The sequence below is a fragment of the Salmo salar genome, chromosome 22 (assembly GCF_965601325.2).
Source record: "Salmo salar chromosome 22, fSalSal1, whole genome shotgun sequence".
Lineage (NCBI taxonomy): Eukaryota > Metazoa > Chordata > Actinopteri > Salmoniformes > Salmonidae > Salmo > Salmo salar.
The window spans coordinates 17,827,024-17,846,307 of NC_138312.1; the positions used below are offsets into that span (position 1 = coordinate 17,827,024).

A 19,284-nucleotide genomic window follows, 5' to 3' on the forward strand; every position below is an offset into this window, starting at 1 on the left:
TTCTTGTGTTGTTCACATATCCTTTATTTTTTTGACTAGAGAGATACCAGCAGTGACAGTGCAGCAATAGTACTGGACACAAGGAAAAATATATTCATTTACCATTCAAATATTTCAGTTCATCAATTTCAGCACAAAGGTCTTAAAATCCTTAATAAAAATAGCCAAAGTCTCTACAAAAAGATGGAAAAGATTATATTCTAAGATATACTATAAATCTGACAAATGTACAAAAATGCCACTCAGAAATAACATGAAGATGCAGATGTGGCTGTCTATCTGTCCTTGTTGCAACGGAGATCCGTTGTCAGGGGGTCGTGCTGAATGGTTTGGTGCAGCATGAGAGCAAGTAGACCTGCTCTGTTGGTCATAGCAGTCCTCATGTTGCGCTCCTGCTCAAAGAGCTCGTCTAGTTTGTACCACTGTTCACAAATACATTTTGGGAGAAAAGCAAGGTGTAATGATTAATATACTAAAATAATTTTTGAAAACTGTCTTTGAAATCAAATGTTGTTTAAAATTCACTTTCACGATCGTATCACCTACCACTTATGAAGGTCAATTATATGTTTGTTATAACCAGGGTCTTAGTCAATTCCAATTCAAGTTAGCTAGAAATCAAAAGATGAACTGGAATTCTGGGATCTTTCTGATTCTAATCTACAGGAATTCTAATGGAATTGACCCCAACCTGGATGACGTGGCCTAAAATAAGAGAATGATGTGGTGCATTCCACTACTAACCACTCGGACACGCTCCAGGTCCACCTCGGCTCTTCTGAGCTTCTCCCAGTTGTAGTGCTTATTACATTTGCGCTTAGAAACCCTGCAGTATTCTCCCGTCACCTCAAACACATTACGGACCAGAGGACAGCCGCACACCTCATCCCCTGGGACCTACCCACAACACATGAGAAGGGCAAGAGAAGCCAAGGTACAAATCATAAGTCAAACAGCAGGACAATTAGTGTGCTTTATGACAAAGTTCTTTGGATTTGACTTGCCAATCATCACTGACCTTTGGGTCCCTGGAATGCTCTGGGCACAAGACCTGAAGCCTCTTGCAGTAGGTCTTGCTCTGGGGATTGTACACATCGCAGAACAGTCTTGTTGCTCTGAGAAAACAAAAAGCACATAGAACACCTTGGTGAAACAATATGGAAACAAAGTCCACTTCTAGCAAACCCATTCAAAGTGCTTGACTCTCTTACCCTTCGATCTTAGTTGGGTACATGGAACCAAAAGAAGTCTGGCTCTCATACTGTCAATGCAAAAGAGCGAAATACAGAATGTTATCAGTTTATACAGTAAAGAGTACACATTTCCTTGGTCCTTTTGGTAGGAGTGCATATTTGCAACTTATATATTCGTATTGTTAGTACTCTATATTAAGTGTTCATTCTGTACGTTTCATCTTCTCCCCATATAGGATGTTGCAGTAACTGCAAGCAGACACTTATCAGGCAAGTGCACTGCAGTCTGGATGTATACCACAAACTGTCAGAACCAAGATCAGAGAAACTAAACAGGAAGTCTCTGTCTGAAGCCTCTCGCATGTTTCCCAGTCAAAAACGTTAGCGCATATATTATGATGATCTACAGGCTCACCTTAGCATAACATCTCTCCATGTGTCGCAATGCCACTTTTGGGTTGATAGGGTGACTGCAGGACACACAGAAAATCAGCAGATCTGTTTCTTCGTTATCCCCTTCATTCGCCTGAAACAGGAACCAAAAGATTTTAACAAAAGAAAGATTTTAACCCAAACGGGAAAAACATAGCTCTAGTTGAGGAGCTTCGACCTTACTGGATAAATACTGCAGTGGGCAACAACAACAACAATTCTTATACTGAAGGGGCTCACCTCCTCATCCTGCTGGACCACCTGCTGCTTGGCCTTGGCAATGATGCCCTCCAGCTCGTGGAAGCGTTTCTCCATGTCGGTGAGGCGTATGCGGGCGTTCTGCTGATCCCTCCGGATCCGCTCCAGTTGCTTCTTCCCCTGCTCCTCAGCGACGCAGGGGCTCTGCTGCCACTGCTGGATACGCTGAGGGAGAATCTCAAAGATCCGGCTGCACAGACAGAAATACAAAGTATTTTACAGTTTACACATTTTCTTACTGTTGCATTGTGTCAGTGTTGTAGTTTGTGTTCTTACTTGGTAGCCAGCTTTATGCCACATTCCTCTGAGCAGTATTTGGAATTGGCTCGTGCTGCCTCCACACAGCTGGGCCCGAGGCACTGCCGCTGCCCTCCTCCATCTCTGGCACCGCCCTTATTGTTGTGCCTAAGTTTGTCCTTGTGCTTCTGCTTCTGTTTGTGCCGCCGTGACTCTTTCTGATGTAAATTCACAAAAACAAATCCCATTGCACACATATTATATTGTCATGTAAAATCATTGCACTTTTATGTATTTTGTCACAACAGTAATATTCCCATGATGCCATAAAAAACTAAAGCTGAAATATTCAAATATTTGGTAGATGTGGACGGCAACTGCATGGATACAAGTAACAATAATCTTTGTGTGTTTGCTAGATCTAAAAATAAAGTTTGCTTACTTTCTTGTCAAATTTATTTTCCCGTCTCTTCACATGCTTGACCTTAACAGCTTTCTTTCGCAGGACAGGGCTGAAGGGAGGGCCGTCATCCTCATTACTGAGCCATGGCTGGGTTGAACAAAACCAATAGATGAACCCACATTCAAAATACTTGAAAGTGCTGCCCAAGCTAAAGATGATCTGTGTGTATTTTGAATGCATTTCAATTTGTTGTTGTTGTTAGATAAATGAGAAACTAGGCTGAAAATTCTATTGTAATACCATGTTTTCGTCGTATCCTGTCGCCTTGTACTTTTCGTAGAGTTCTGCCTCACTATCGTAGTCATCTGAATATCGTCTTCGCCGGTGGTAGGAATTGTCCCTCCTTTCACGCAAATTAAACTCTTCATCCTTTACACGCAACATTTTCTGCAGAGAATAAGAGACATTATGTCACATAGTTTGCAAGACTACAACTGTTTTTTGACCAGTTCAAAATAAGTTAGGAGGAAAAATAAGATTGATTGCATAGTCTCATTAGGAAACTGACCCTGGCTCGGACATCACACTGCCTAAATCGACACTTCTGTCTTATTTTGTTGGGACCACCAAATTTCTTCATATCCTTGCAGAAGTCGCATGTGGCACAGTCCTCAGTCCTCAAGCAGGGCTCGCACTCCCCACACATACGAGCGGAGCGCTTAACCTGAGAAACACAAAAGAGACAAAGATACAGTGCCTTCAGAAAATATTCACACCCCTCGACTTTTTCCACATTTTGTTGTGTTAGACTGAATTTAAAACTGATTACGATTTGTGTCACTGGCATACACATAATACCCCATAATGTCAAAGTGGAATTATGTTTTTCTAAATTTTAACAAATTAATAAAAAATGAAAAGCTCAAATGTCTTGAGTCAATAAGTATTCAATCCCTTTGTTAAGGCAAGCCTAAATAAGTTCAGGAATAAATATTTGCTTAAAAAGTCACATAAGTTGCATGGACTCACTCTGTGTGCAATAATAGTGTTCAACAATAATAGTGTTATCCCTTTGAGCATGATGAAGTTATTCACTAAACTTTGGATGGTGTATCAATACACCCAGTCGCTACAAAGATGCAGGCATCCTTCCTAACTTTGTTGCCAGAGAGGAAGGAAACTGCTCGGAGATTTCACCATGAGGCCAATGGTGACTTTAAAACAGTTACAGAGTTTAATGGCTGTGATAGGAGAAACCTGAGGATGGATGAACAACATTGTAATTACTCCACAATACTAACCTAAATGACAGAGTGAAAAGGAAGCCTGTACAGAATAAAAATATTCCAAAACATGCATCCTGTTTGCAACAAGGCACTAAAGTAATACTGCAAAAAATGTGGCAAAGCTTTTTGTCCTGAATACAAAGTGTTATGTCTGGGGCAAATCCAATCCAATACTGAGAACCACTCTCCATATTTTCAAGAATAGTGGTGGCTGCATCATGTTATGGGTAAGCTTGTTATCATTAAGGACTGGGGAGTTTTTCAGGATAAAAAAATAAATGGAATGGAGCTAAGCACAGGCAAAATCCTAGAGGAAAACCTGGTTGTCTGCTTTCCACCAGACACTAGGAGAGGAATTCACCTTTCAGCAGGACAATTACCTAAAACACAAGGCCAGATCTACACTGGAGTTGCTTGCAAAGAAGATAGTGAATGTTCCTGAGTAGCTGAGTTACAGTTACAGACTTAAATCTACTTGAAAATCTATGGCAAGACCTGAAAATGTTGGTCAAGCAATGATCAACAACCAACTTGACAGAGCTTGAACATTTTTTTTAAAGAATAATGGGAAAATGTTGCACAATCCAGGTGTGGAAAGCTATTAGAGACTTACCCAGAAAGACTCACAGCTGTAATCACTGTCAAAGGAGTGTGAATACTTATGTAAATTAGATATATGTATTTAATTTTCAATAAATGTGCGCAAATGTCTAAAAACATGTTTTCACTTTGTCATTATGGGATATTGTGTGTAGATGGGTGAGAGAAAAATTTTATTTGATCCATTTTGAATTCAGGCTGTAACACAACAAAATGTGGAATAAGTCAAGGGGTATGAATACTTTCTGAAAGCACTGTATGTTCGCCAACAGAGTAGCTCCAAAGATACATTGAAAGAAAGTGGGAACATAACGTTTAGACGTAAAATAACTAACATTTGATCCACGGCGCTTTTCAGATGTATAATCTGGAGTGCTGTTCTGTCTTTCAAAATTTCTCTCTGGCTCTCTCTGGCTCTCTGCCTCCTTTTCACGGCTCTTCTTTGGACGGTATTTTATCTCCAATGATGGGTTGTCGTCTAATCAAAAGCAACGGACATTGTGTAAGGTTAGAAAGCACATGTGAGTAACCAATGTGAATGATAAACCATTAAAACCTCACCTTGGCATCGCAGGCAGTACCACTGCCTGATAGCTTTGGCCATCTTCTCTGTGAGATTGATGCAGTTACCATGAAACCACTCATTGCAATTGTCACAACCACTACAAGAAAAACAGATGTGAGCCCTATGAAACCAAGGTTAATGTTTCAAAGTCATTTCATGTTTACCTGTATGATCATCTGATTAAACTCACATCATGAAGCAATTGATGTCAGGTTTTCGACAAATGCAGTACACCGGTGCCTTCTCCCCCTCCATACTGCTCACAAGCGCCGGTGCAGGCTCGAAGTCTGACACTTCACTGTCCTGGAAGAGATAAACATCAGAAGATCATAATCATCTTGCCAATCAGATCAAACCTCCAGTGGCTTAGCTAAACTAGCCCATTGAATAGACGGTAATATTTAATTAAGGATCGGACCCTTTTTTTAAATTTTCGCCTACAATGACGTACCCAAATCTAACTGCCTGTAGCTCAGGACCTGAAGCAAAGATATGCATATTCTTGATACCATTTGAAAGGAAACACTTTGAAGTTTGTGGAAATGTGAAATTAATGTAGGAGCATATAACACATTAGATCTGGAAAAAGATAATAGAAAGAAAAACATGCGTTTTTTTCCTTGTTTTTTTACCATCATCTTTGAAATGCAAGAGAAAGGCCAAAATGTAATATTCCAGTTTCGGTGCAATTTAGATTTTGGCCACTAGATGGCAGCAGTGCATGTGCACAGTTTTAGACTGATTCAATGAACCATTGCACTTCTGTTCAAATGTTGTATCAAGACTGCCCAAATGTGCCTAATTGGTTTATTAATACATTTTCAAGTTCATAACTGTGCACTCTCTTCAAACAATAGCATGATATTATTTCACTTTATTAGCTACTGTAAATTGGACAGTGCTGTTAGATTAACAAGAATTTAAGCTTTCTGCCCACATCAATTTAAGCTTTCTGCCCATGTCTATGTCCTGGGAAATTGTCTTGTTACTTACAACCTCATGCTAATCACATTAGCCTACGTTAGCTCAACTGTCCCGCGGGGGACACACCGATCCTGTTAAAATCAAACACTGTTCGCTCAATTTCAGTTTGAGAGAAAACAAGCACTGAATAGTGTAGGGCAGGGGTGTAAAACTCAATCCATGGAGGGCCTTGTGTCTGCGGGTCTTTGGTTTTTCCTTTCAATTAAGACCTAGACAACTAGGTGTGGGGAGTTCTTTACTAATTAGTGACCTTAATTGATCAATCAAGTACAAGGGAGGAGTGAAAACTCGCAGACACTCGGCCCTCTATGGAATAAGTTCGACACGTGGCGTAGGGAATCATGGTACCATCTAAATCGCTGTGAAATATATATATATAAATTGCGCACAGTAAGTGTATATTTTGTATTTGAAAGAAGATTTCTCTTTTTTATGAAAACGTTAAGTTTCAAAGGTTTACAAAACCGTATCGCAAGTGAGGTGTATTTGCGTTTAGACAGAGCGTTGGGATTAAATAGTACGTCCGAATTGTAGTTCACATGGAGCCAGCTGTGGTCCGTACTATCAGCTGAGAACCCAGCTGGGTATTCCCCCCTTGAGTACGAGAGCTATAGCTGAACTAGCTTGTTCTGGAGGTCGATCCGATAGGCTATTGAAAGCATTGTACATTTATTGTCAACCAACCTTGCCGAAACTTTCTTAATTCTCGATTCGGAAGGCACGGGTGTCTTATAGACGTCTGTTTCTAGTTGCAGGTGGAACTCTAATAAACAGAGTTCCCTCATTTTAGCTGCCAGATATCTCGCAAACCCAAACAAAGATTTACACACATGCGAGAAGCCATTTCTCAGTCAATACAAAAAGTGGATATAATATTTTTCTGAATTCTGTTTTATGGGGTTCCCCCTGAAACTGGAAACAGACATTTATAAGACACCAGTGCCTTCCAAATCGAGAATGAAGTATAGCCAACTAAAGGTTGGATGAAAATAAATGTCCCATGCGTTCAATGGACCATAGGATCGACAACAAGCTTGCTGCCCCAGTATCTGTGCGATGAGTATGACATAGGGCTGTGACAGTAATTGAATAACCGTGTAACTGACGGTTATGAATGAAGACGGTCATGAAAATAAAATAATCGTCAAACCATTTAAATAGGCCTACATTACACGTTACTATTTATCTTTATTAACTTTAATTTCATGTAGATAAACTTTACGTAATAGCTGGAATGTTTACTAATTATAAGCAAACAAATACAACTAACTTATTCTGTCTGTTAAACTTTCTACATCTCCTCTTACCAACTTTCCTTTGATGCTAGAGCAGCTAAATCACTAGATGCAGGGATGAACAGTGCTATAGGTTATGGCACTTCAGTAAAAAACAATTGTGGACTTTCTTTGATACAATGCACGTTTTCATTGCTTGATAGTATATATAAAAAAAAGGTTGTGCGTGTCTTGACTATTCATTAATTATTCTACAGCAGTCGTCAAGGTTGTTCTGGCTCTGAGGCCTAAAATGTGCTAATGTTGTGTCAAATGGACAATTCGCCAATCCTCTCCAACCTGACATGTTATAATTTGATGCGGAATCTTTTCTTAACTTAGACTAATCAACGCTGATCAGGCCCGGTCCTGGCCGATATGCGGCCCTAGACGAGGCTAAAAAAATGTCCACCCTCCTATCCCCGCAAAGTAGAATAGTAGCCTAGGCTATTCAGTGTGAAATCAAATTGTATTTGTCACATGAATCGAATACAACAGGTGTAGACCTTAACGTGAAATGCTTACTTACAAGCCCTTCACCAACAATGCAGAATTAATAGCAAAAAAAAAAAGCTATATACAGGGGGTAGCAGTACCGAGTCAATGTACGGGGCTACAGGTTAGACAAGGTAATTGAGGTAATATGTACAGTACCAGTCAAAAGTTTGGACACACCTACTCATTCAAGGACTTTTCTTATTTCTTTTTTTATTACTATTTTCTACATTGTAGAATAATAGTGAAGACATAAACGATGAAATAACACATGAAATCATGTAGTAACCAAAAAAGTGTTAAACAAATCAAAATATTTCAGATTCAACAAAGTAGTCACCCTTTGCCTTGATGACAGCTTTGCACACGCTTGGCATTCTCTCAACCAGCTTCACCTGGAATGCTTTTCCAACAGTCTTGAAGGAGTTCCCACATATGCTGAGCACTTGTTGGCTGCTTTTCCTTCACTCTGCGGTCTAAACCATCTCAATTTGGTTGAGGTTGGGTGATTGTGGAGGCTAGGTCATCTGATGCAGCACTCCATCACCCCCCTTATTGGTCAAATAGCTCTTACACAGTCTGGAGGTGTGTTGGGTCATTGTCCTGTTGAAAAACAAATGATAGTGCCACTAAGCCTAAACCAGATGGGATGGCGTATCGCTGCAGAATGCTGTGGTAGCATGCTGGTTAAGTGTGCCTTGAATTCTAAATAAATCACAGTGTTACCAGCAAAAGCACCCCTACACAATCAAACCTCCTCCTTCATGCTTCACGGTGGGAACTACACATGCGGAGATCATCCGTTCACCTACTCTGCGTCTCACAAAGACACGGTGATTGGAACCATAAACCTCCAATTTGGACTCATCAGACCAAAGGACAGAATTCCACCGGTCTAATATCCATTGCTCATGTTTCTTGCCCCAAGCAAGTCTCTTCTTCTTAATGGTGCCCTTTAGTAGTAGTTCCTTTGCAGCAATTTGACCACAAAGGCCTGATTCACGCAGTCTCCTCTGAACAGTTGATGTTGAGATGTGTCTCTGTGAACCATTTGGGCTGCAATCTGAGGTGCAGTTATTCTGGGTCTTCCTTTCCTGTGGCGGTTCTCATGAGCCAGTTTCATCATAGCACTTGATGGTTTTTGCGACTGCACTTGAAGAAACTTAAAGTTCTTGAAATGTTCTGTATTGACTGACCTTCATGTCTTAAAGTAATGGACTGTCATTTCTCTTTACTTATTTGAGCTGTTCTTGCCATAATATGGACTTGGTCTTTTACCAAATAGGGCTATCTTCTGTATACCACCTCTACCTTGTCACAACACAACTGATTGGCTCAAACGCATTAAGAAGGAAATGTACTTTTAACAAGGCACACCTGTTAATTGAAATGCATTACATGAAGCTGGTTGAGAGAATGCCAAGAATGTGCAAAGCTGTCAAAGGCAAAGGGTCCTCTTCATGCGAATGACAGGGATTTGGGCCAGGAGGAGCAATAAATCTTTCACCTCCGATTCTTTGAAGAAAGAATCTTTGTCCAGCCCGAGGTGAATAATCCCTGTTTTGATGTCCTGAAGTACATTATGTACAAAAAAAGTTACAAACAACTCAAACACACAGAATAGCACAATTTGGTTAGGAGCCATCCCCTCCGGCGCAATTATACACTCCCTTTCCCTTTTATGAATGCCCAGGGTCGACATTATGGGCGGTCTTTAGGGGCCTGCCTTATCGTATCTCCTTGCCCATATACATTTTATTTCTAAGTTGTTTGACCGAGACGCACACCGACAGAAAGACGCATTGATTTTAGTTAAATAATCTCTGCATGTGTACACCATGTATCTGATGCTGTCTGGATGAAAAGAGTATGATATGTCATTATTTCTGTCCAGACAGCATCAGATATGGGCTACATATACTGCCCTACCAAGCAAAAAGGCAGTAACTGTTCATTTGGTCAAATGTGTTAATGTCATTTTTGCTACATTAAATACATGCTTAACCATGTGGACAAGTATCATGCGTTTTGGAGAAAATGGGGGTCATGTTAGCAGTAACTGCATAAAGTTACAGTGAAACCAAGGTATATAAAAGCAATTTTTCATTGTTCCAAGCTTTGAGCAGTTATTGCCTTTTTGGGGAGGGGGGGAGGGGTCTTTTTCTGGTGATATACAGTGACTTCAGAAAGTATTCAGACCCCTTGTATTTTTCTAAAAATGTTTTACATTACAGCCTTATTCTAAAATTGCTTATATTGTTTTTTTCCCTCATCATTCTACACACAATACTGCTAATTTATAATAAAAGAAAAAACTGATATCACATTTACATAAGTATTCAGACCCTTTACGCAGTAAGTACTTTGTTGAAGAACCTTCGGCAGCGACTACAGCCTCAAGTCTTCTAGGGTATGATGCTACAAGCTTGGCACACCTGTATTTGGAGAGTTTCTCCCATTCTTCTCTGCAGATCCTCTCAAGCTCTCTCCGGTTGGATGGGGAGCGTTGCTGCACAGCTATTTTCAGGTCTCTCCAGAGATGTTTTGATTGGGTTCAAGTCCGGGCTCTGGCTGGGCCACTCAAGGACATTCAGAGACGTGTCACAAAGCCACGCATGCGTTGTCTTGGCTGTGTGCTTAGGGTCGTGGTCCTGTTGAAAGGTGAACCTTTGCCCCCAGTCAGGTCCTGAGCGCTCTGGAGCAGGTTTTAAAATCAAGGATTTCTGTACTTGGTCTGTTCATCTTTGCCTCAATCCTGACTAGTCTCCCGGTCTCTGCCGCTGAAAAACATCCCCACAGCATGATGCTGCCACCACCATGCTTCACCATAGGGATGGTGCCAGGTTTCTTCCAGACGTGACACTTGGCATTCAGGCCAAAAAGTTCAATCTTGGTTTCATCAGACCAGAGAATCTTGTTTCTCATGGTCTGAGAGTCTTTAGGTGGCCTTGGGCAAACTCCAAGCGGGCTGTCATGTGCCTTTTACTGAGGATTGGCTTCTGTCTGGCCACTACGATAAAGGCCTGACTGGTGGAGTGCTGCAGAGAATGTTGTGCTTCTGCAAGGTTCTTCCATCTCCACAGAGGAACTCTAGAGCTCGGTCAAACTGCTTCCATTTAAGAATGATGGCGGCCACTGTGTTCTTGGGGACCTTCAATGCTGCATAAATGTTTTGGTACCTTTCCCCAGATCTGTGCCTCGACACAATCCTGTCTCGGAGCTCTACGGACAATTCCTTCGACCTCATGGCTTGGTTTTTGCTGTGACGTGCACTGTCAAATGTTTTAACTTTTCATAGACAGTTGTGTGCCTTTCCAAATCATGTCCAATCAATTACATTTACCACAGGTGGACTCCAATCAAGTTGTAGAAAAATCTAAGATTATAAATGGAAACAGGATGCACCTAAGCTCAATTTCGAGTCTCATAGCAAAGGGTCTGACTACTTATGTAAATAAGGCATCGGGTCATTTTTTTTAAATAAAATTTGCTAAAATGTCTAAACCTGTTTTCGCTTTGTCATTATGGGGTTGTGTGTGTGTGTGTGTAGATTGCTAAGGATTTATGATTTATTTAATCCATTTATCCATTTATTTAATCCATTTTAGTAATTAACATTACGTAACAAACTTTGGAAAAAGTCAAGGGGTCTGAACACTTTCCAAAGGCACTGTATACTAAACAAAAATATAAATGCAACATGCAACAATTTTACTGAGTTAGTTCACATAAGGAAATCAGTAAATTGAAATACATTCATTAGGCCCTAATCTATGGATTTCACATGACTCGGATTACAGATAGCTTTTTTTTTTAAGGGCGTGGCTCATAAAACCAGTTAGTATCTGGTGTGACCATCATTTGGCTCAGGCAACGCAACATCTCCTTCACATAGAGTTGATCCGGCTGTTGATTGTGGCCTGTGGAATGTTGTCCCACTCTTCAATGGCTGTGCTAAGTGGAATACACTGTCATACACGTCGATCCAGAGCATCCCAAACATGCTCAATGGGTGACATGTCTGGTGAATATGCAGGCCATGGAAGAACTGGGACATTTTCAGCTGCCAGGAAGTGTGTACAGATCCTGCGACATGGGGCCGTGCATTATCATGCTGGAACAGGAGGTGATGGTGGCAGATTAATGGTACGACAATGAGCCTGAGGGTCTCATCACGGTATCTCTGTGCATTCAAAATACCATCAATAAAATGCAATTGTGTTTGTTGTCCGTACCTTATACCTGCCCATACCATAACCCCACCACCACGGGGCACTCTGTTCAACCGTTGACATAAGAAAACAGCACGCCCACACGACGCCATACACGTGGTCTGTGGTTGTAAGGCAAGTTGGAATTACTGCCAAATTCTCTAAAATGACAGAGGCGGCTTATGGTAGAGAAATTAAGATTAAATTCCCTGGCAACAGCTCTGGTGGACAATCCTGCAGTCAGCATGCCAATTGCACGCTCCAGGATCATTAGCTTCTTTAAAAAAATAAATAGCTGTGGGTTGTTTCAAATCACAAATGTGTAGGCCTATGCCTATTTGGGAAGGCCGCAATTTGGGTAGTGCCCGTGGCAATAGGTCTAGCTAATTGAGTTGCAGCTGTCAGTGAAAGAGTTACAGTTCATATAGGGAAATCAGTCGATTGAAATAAATTCATTAGGCCCTAATCTATGGATTTCACATGACTGGACAGGGGCATAGCCATAGGTGGGCATAGGCCCACCCATGTGGGAGCCAGGCCTAGCCAATCCAAATTCAGTTTTTCCACACAAAGGGGCTTTTAACACACACAAACACTCCTGAGTTTCATCAGCTGTCCGGGTGGCTGGTCTCAGACGATCCCGTAGGTGAAGAAGCCGGATGTGGAGGTCCTGGGCTTGCGTGGTTACACGTGGTCTGCGTTTGTGAAGCTGGTTGGACGTACTGACAAATTCTCTAAAACGACGTTTGAGGCATATTATGGAGAGCAATGAACATTAAATGTTCTGGCAACAGCTCTGGTGGACATTCCTGCAGTCAGCATGCCAATTGCATGCTCCCTCAACTTTTGACATCTGTGGCATTGTTGTTTGACAAAACTGCACATTTTAGAGCAGCCTTTTATTGTCCCCAGCACAAGATGCACCTGTGTAATCATCATGTTGTTTGCAGCTTCTTGATATGCCACATCTGTCAGGTGGATGGATTATCCTGGCAAGTGAGAAACTCTCACTAAGAGGTTTGTAAACAAATTTGTGCACAAAATTTGAGAGAAGTAAGCTTTTTGTGCATATGGAACATTTCTGGGATCTTTTATTTCAGCTAATGAAAAATGGGACCAACACTTTACATGTTGCATTTATATTTTTGTTCAGTATGTGTGTGAAGATGTGTCTTGTGTGTCATTTAAAATACTGCATAAAGAAGATGGAGGGGTGTGTGGCAAAGATATGGTGTGTCTCTCCAGAATGCATGCATATGTAGGAAAGTGACATTGTCAATGTCTGTCTTAAAATCCCCACATACACCACTAATAAATTGAGCTTCTCAGTCATTTTCTCTTCCCCTCACACAAGTAAATAAAGTCTGTTTTTTTAACATCCATTGAGAATGATAGTTCCTCAGTATGTGAAAAATCTTTCCAACACTGCCGGCCTCGATAAAACAACAAGCCTTGTGTGAAAGAGAAAAATATCATGATCTGATGATCCCACATTTTATTTATTTATTTATTTATTTTACCTTTGTTTAACCAGGTAGGCAAGTTGAGAACAAGTTCTCATTTACAACTGCGACCTGGCCAAGATAAAGCAAAGCAGTTCGACACATACAACAAAACAGAGTTACACATGGAGTAAAACAAACATACAGTCAACAATACAGTACAAAAACAAGTCTATATACAATGTGAGAAAATGAGGTGAGATAAGGGAGGTAAAGGCAATAAAAAGGCCACGGTGGCAAAGTAAATACAATATACAGTGGGGGGAAAAAAGTATTTCATCCCCTGCTGATTTTGTACATTTGCCCACTGATAAAGAAAGGATCAGTCTCTAATTTTAATGGTAGGTTTATTTGAACAGTGAGAGACAGAATAACAACAAAAATATCCAGAAAAACGCATGTCAAAAATGTTATAAATTGATTTGCATTTTAATGAGGGAAATAAGTATTTGACCCCCTCTCAATCAGAAAGATTTCTGGCTCCCAGGTTTCTTTTATACAGGTAACGAGCTGAGATTAGGAGCACACTCTTAAAGGGAGTGCTCCTAACCACAGCTTGTTACCTGTAAAAAAGACACCTGTCCACAGAAGCAACCAATCAATCAGATTCCAAACTCTCCACCATGGCCAAGACCAAAGAGCTCTCCAAGGATGTCAGGGACAAGATTGTAGACCTACACTAGGCTGGAATGGGCTACAAGACCATCGCCAAGCAGCTTGGTGAGAAGGTGACAACATTTGGTGCGATTATTCGCAAATGGAAGAAACACAAAAGAACTGTCAATATCCCTCAGCCTGGGGCTCCATGCAAGATCTCACCTCGTGGAGTTGCAATGATCATGAGAACGGTGAGGAATCAGCCCAGAACTACACGGGAGGATCTTGTCAATGATCTCAAGGCAGCTGGGACCATAGTCACCAAGAAAACAATTGGTAACACACTACGCCGTGAAGGACTGAAATCCTGCAGCGCCCGCAAGGTCCCCCTGCTCAAGAATACATATACAGGCCCGTCTGAAGTCTGCCAATGAACATCTGAATAACTCAGAGGACAACTGGTGAAAGTGTTGTGGTCAGATGAGACCAAAATGGAGCTCTTTGGCATCAACTCAACTCGCCGTGTTTGGAGGAGGAGGAATGCTGCCTATGACGCCAAGAACACCATCTCCACCGTCAAACATGGAGGTGGAAACATTATGCTTTGGGGGTGCTTTTCTGCTAAGGGGACAGGACAACTTCACCGCATCAAAGGGACGATGGACCGGGCCATGTACCGTCAAATCTTGGGTGAGAACCTCCTTCCCACAGCCAGGGCATTGAAAATGGGTCGTGGATGGGTATTCCAGCACAACAATGACCCAAAACACACGGCCAAGGCAACAAAGGAGTGGCTCAAGAAGAAGCACATTAAGGTCCTGGAGTGGCCTAGCCAGTCTCCAGACCTTAATCCCATAGAAAATCTGTGGTGGGAGCTGAAGGTTTGAGTTGCCAAACGTCAGCCTCGAAACCTTAATAACTTGGAGAAGATCTGCAAAGAGGAGTGGGACAAAATCCCTCCTGAGATGTGTGCAAACCTGGTGGCCAACTACAAGAAACGTCTGACCTCTGTGATTGCCAACAAGGGTTTTGCCATCAAGTACTAAGTCATGTTTTGCAGAGGGGTCAAATTCTTATTTCCCTCATTAAAATGCAAATCATTTTATAACATTTTTGACATGCGTTTTTATGTTTTTTTTTGTTGTTATTCTGTCTCTCACTGTTCAAATAAACCTACTATTAAAATTATAGACTGATCATTTCTTTGTAAGTGGGCAAACGTACAAAATCAGCAGGGGATCAAATACTTCCCCCCCCCGACTGTAGCAATTAAAAAACACTGTAATTGTAGATTTGCAGTAGGTGAATGTGCAAAGTAGAAATACTGGGGTGCAAGGGAGCTAAATAAATAAATACAGTAGGGGAAGTGGTAGTTGTTTGGGCTAAATTATAGATGGGTTATGTACAGGTGCAGTGATCTGTGAGCTGCTCTGACAGCTGGTGCTTAAAGCTAGTGAGGGAGATAAGTGTTTCCAGTTTCAGAGATTTTTGTAGTTCGTTCCAGTCATTGGCAGCAGAGAACTGGAAGAAGAGACGGCCAAAGGAGGAATTGGCTTTGGGGGTGACCAGAGAGATATACCTGCTGGAGCGCGTGCTACAGGTTGGTGCTGCTATGGTGACCAGCGAGCTGAGATAAGGGGGAACTTTACCTAGCAGGGTCTTGTAGATGACCTGGAAACCAGTGGGTTTGGCGACGAGTATGAAGCGAGGGCCAGCCAACGAGAGCGTACTGGTCGCAGTGGTGGGTAGTATATGGGGATTTGGTGACAAAACGGATGGCACTGTGATAGACTGCATCCAATTTGTTGAGTAGGGTGTTGGAGGCTATTTTGTAAATTACATCACCGAAGTCGAGGATTGGTAGGATGGTCAGTTTTACGAGGGCATGTTTGGCAGCATGAGTGAAGGATGCTTTGTTGCGAAATAAGAAGCCAATTCTAGATTTTACTTTAGATTGGAGATGTTTGATGTGAGTCTGGAAGGAGAGTTTACAGTCTAACCAGACACCTAGGCATTTGTAGTTGTCCACATATTCTAAGTCAGAACCGTCCAGAGTAGTGATGCTGGGCGGGCGGGCAGGTGTAGGCAGCGATCGGTTGAAGAGCATGCGTTTAGTTTTACTTGTATTTAGGAGCAGTTGGAGGCTATGGAAGGAGAGTATATATCCAGTGGCTGTCTTGAGCTCACTGGCACATCCAAACTCTGAGGGCCCTGAATAGGCTAGTTAATACAATGTTGCAATTTAGCTAGCTAGCAACAGGCCCAACCCAGTGATAATTTGATACATTGCACTTCACTAGCAATAGCTCAAATCAAGACAGATTGAGAGGCAGACATGCGTAGTAGAGAGATGAATGTAATTGAAGGAACACGAATTTTTACCAGGATATTTTCTGCTGTTTTTATTTTGTCGACTTTAGGTCCATGTATTTCAATTAGTTGATGATGGAAGGTATAGGCCTACTGCTGTATTGGCCATAAACTATCTCGGAGTTCCTGGCTCTCATTTCTTTAACCGCCAATTGATCACAGTGTATTAATGTGTCCATAACTAGGCTGGTGCTCTCGCCTTAGTTGAATTCCAACTTTTAGCACAAATACTGGGGCAAAGTTTTCAGCCATTAAATTCGCCCACATTTGGCTCCATGTACACTACAATTACGACACTAGGTTTTAACTTATTTTTAATTGGTCCGTGGGCCATTTGCCCATCCCTGGATTAGACCAAGCCTCTGGGCTCTTAACAAAACACACCGGGTCAGAAAATACTATCGTGGGGTGGTGCAAAGCTATCTACAACGCTGGAGTTTCGATCTGATCGGCTAATCATATATATATATTTTTTTTAACTACCCTGATGGCAAACACAAGATAAACATTTTAAATTGTGTCATATCTACTATTTTACTTAGTCTCTACATCGAGTCGTACTAGTCTGCGCAATGAGACATTTGTTTACAATCGAATTCTGCCGCGTTCCAGATGACAAATTCGTTAGTAATATGGCTCTTGATAATACCACAGACGAAAAAGGAAGCGAGACAACCCACTCGCTGTTTTTTTCTGGTTCATTGCATTGGTGCCTATGGGAGACACACCCAGTTAAGTTGACCGGAACTTACCTTTTTTTCAATGGTAAACTGCAAGGGTTGAACTATAGTCCTTTATCCACCATCTTTGCTTAATAACCAAAATTGCTGGCTAGCTAACTACCTACCTTAGCCTGGAAAAAGCACGATTCTACCTCAATGCTAGGCAACTAAGCGTGAAATTCACATTAAATAAAACGCCTCTCTTTATTAATTTAGCCAACCAAAATTACCATTTGCGATGTCTTTGCAATCCTCGATCAAATTTCAACGATAGTAAACAACTGCACAGAGTCAAAATCTTGTTCGACGACGCCGTAAATCATCGGCTGAACTCGGATGGATTCGGTATACAGCTGGCCAACCATTGGTTGGGTCTTCTTCTTCTATGATGTCATGGCGGTCCGCAAACAAACGTTTAATGTGCATGCCCCCGCGTACTGTGCTGGAGTGTGCGATCAATCATGGCGTGCCTAATTCTGTACTACTAAGAAAATAAAATGTAAAAACCAGATAAATCCCTACTAATTTATACCCCCCCAAACAAAAAACCTCCCAAGCCCCCCAAGCCCCCCAACCATTAGACTTGATATCATGCTGAAACAATCCCCCCTAAGGATTATTCAGCATGTCAACAACCATTTCGGCAGTAGCATCTGTTACCCTGAATATCTATTTTGCCTTATCCACAATAACCTTCAATTTCTGCTCTCCACAACCTGAGGCGTGTTGATAAAATGAAATGAAAGCTATGAAGTTAACTTTATTTCACTATCAAAGTGTCCTTTGACACAGCACATTCATGAGCACAAGATTTCTGAATAGGTCTCGAAACCATGCCAGGACCAGCAGAAGCACCAGCCACCACATTAGGTCCACTTAGTACAGGAGCAGCCATGGAAGCTCCATCTGCCTGCACTGTAGTTCCACCAATCTGTCTTACAGCCTTTGCATATGATACATCATGACTGATTCTATATTGCTGAGCCTCTCTAGATTCTCTCTGCACCTGACATCAACCAAATTCTGCACTATGTCGTCGTCGTCCCCCCCCCCCCCCCCCCCCCCCCACACACACACAATTACAACACTTAACCTTCACATTGCTCCCACATTCACCATAATCATAATCCCCTCCAGACTTGACACAAGTCTTTCCTTTACACAGAACATGTCACATTCTTTGGCATTTAAAACACTGCAATGGGAACAGGACAAATTCTCTGATATTGAAACTAAGGAATCCTATTTGTACTTTTTCCCAGGCAAAACCTTATCAATCCTCAGCAGCAATGATAAGCTTTCCCTTTTTTGACCCTCATCCCAACTGATCAACCTTTTGGCCTCAATCACTCTGCCTCCCTTCACATTTTCTTTAATATCATCTGTGGACATAGATATTGGGACCCCAGTGATGACTCCCCTCAATATAGTATAAGCACCAGGGACATGGCATTTAATCTTCTTCCCATTAAGCTTTTCCATTTGCAGAATCTTCCCTTGCTGAGCCTGACTACCACAAAATATTAACAATCTACCATGTCCAATGAACCGGGCTAGTTTGACTTCACCTGTCTTTCTCTATGGCATTGGTTAGTCGGATAGGGTGTAAATGAGGCCCTGTGGTCTCAAACACCATCACTACTCTCCACTCCGGCACATTATTACTCTTGCTTCCTACCTTGGTCCTCTTTATGCTTTCTTTACTAGACACTCCACTGCTTTCTCATGATCTCTTTTCTTCGTATGTCTTTCCACTACCGACCATTCCGGTCCTCAACCCTCATCCTCCCACTCCACGCCATCAGAACTGACACCCATATTGTTCACAATCCAGCACAGCTCTTTCTTCTCCAACCTTTTCTCCATTTCCTCCATTTCGTCCACACTACTCGCCGCCATTTTCAACCAACTTCATCAAACCAACAATCACGCTTCCTTTTTTCCTCCAGCCATTAGTTGGTTCTTCTTTGAGGTCTATTGGCAGACTACAACCGATACGGTCTATTGCCGGCACCTACTGTATGGTATAGTAAACTATAGAAAAACAATTATTTGCAGGAAAGGGAAGGTTGGGGGCTGGAGACATCATGCAAAATAGAAAAATAGACACGTTAAAAAAATCCTCCCACTCCTTCAGTCACAGTCCAACTCGAAT

General features: G+C 41.7%; 1 protein-coding gene across 3 annotated transcripts; it reads right to left on the reverse strand.

Annotated features, from left to right (window-relative positions):
- LOC106582875 (CXXC-type zinc finger protein 1) lies at window positions 1-17,486 on the reverse strand. 3 transcript variants are annotated; one of them, XM_014166450.3, is made up of 14 exons: window positions 17,360-17,486; window positions 5,165-5,277; window positions 4,971-5,071; window positions 4,745-4,887; window positions 3,092-3,247; window positions 2,824-2,970; window positions 2,563-2,670; window positions 2,160-2,338; window positions 1,866-2,073; window positions 1,609-1,719; window positions 1,212-1,261; window positions 1,019-1,115; window positions 745-897; window positions 1-422 (listed from the first exon to the last, which is right to left on the reverse strand). In XM_014166450.3, the coding sequence occupies exons 1-14, from the start codon at window positions 17,360-17,362 to the stop codon at window positions 276-278; spliced, it is 1,716 nt and encodes a 571-aa protein (XP_014021925.1). In that variant the 5' UTR covers window positions 17,363-17,486; the 3' UTR covers window positions 1-275. The 3 variants fall into 3 exon arrangements, with proteins under 3 accessions (XP_014021925.1, XP_014021926.1, XP_014021927.1); XM_014166451.3 differs by having other exon boundaries at window positions 17,160-17,457; XM_014166452.3 differs by lacking the exon at window positions 17,360-17,486 and having other exon boundaries at window positions 4,971-5,018; window positions 5,139-5,277.
- Between the last annotated feature and the right edge of the window lie 1,798 nt (window positions 17,487-19,284).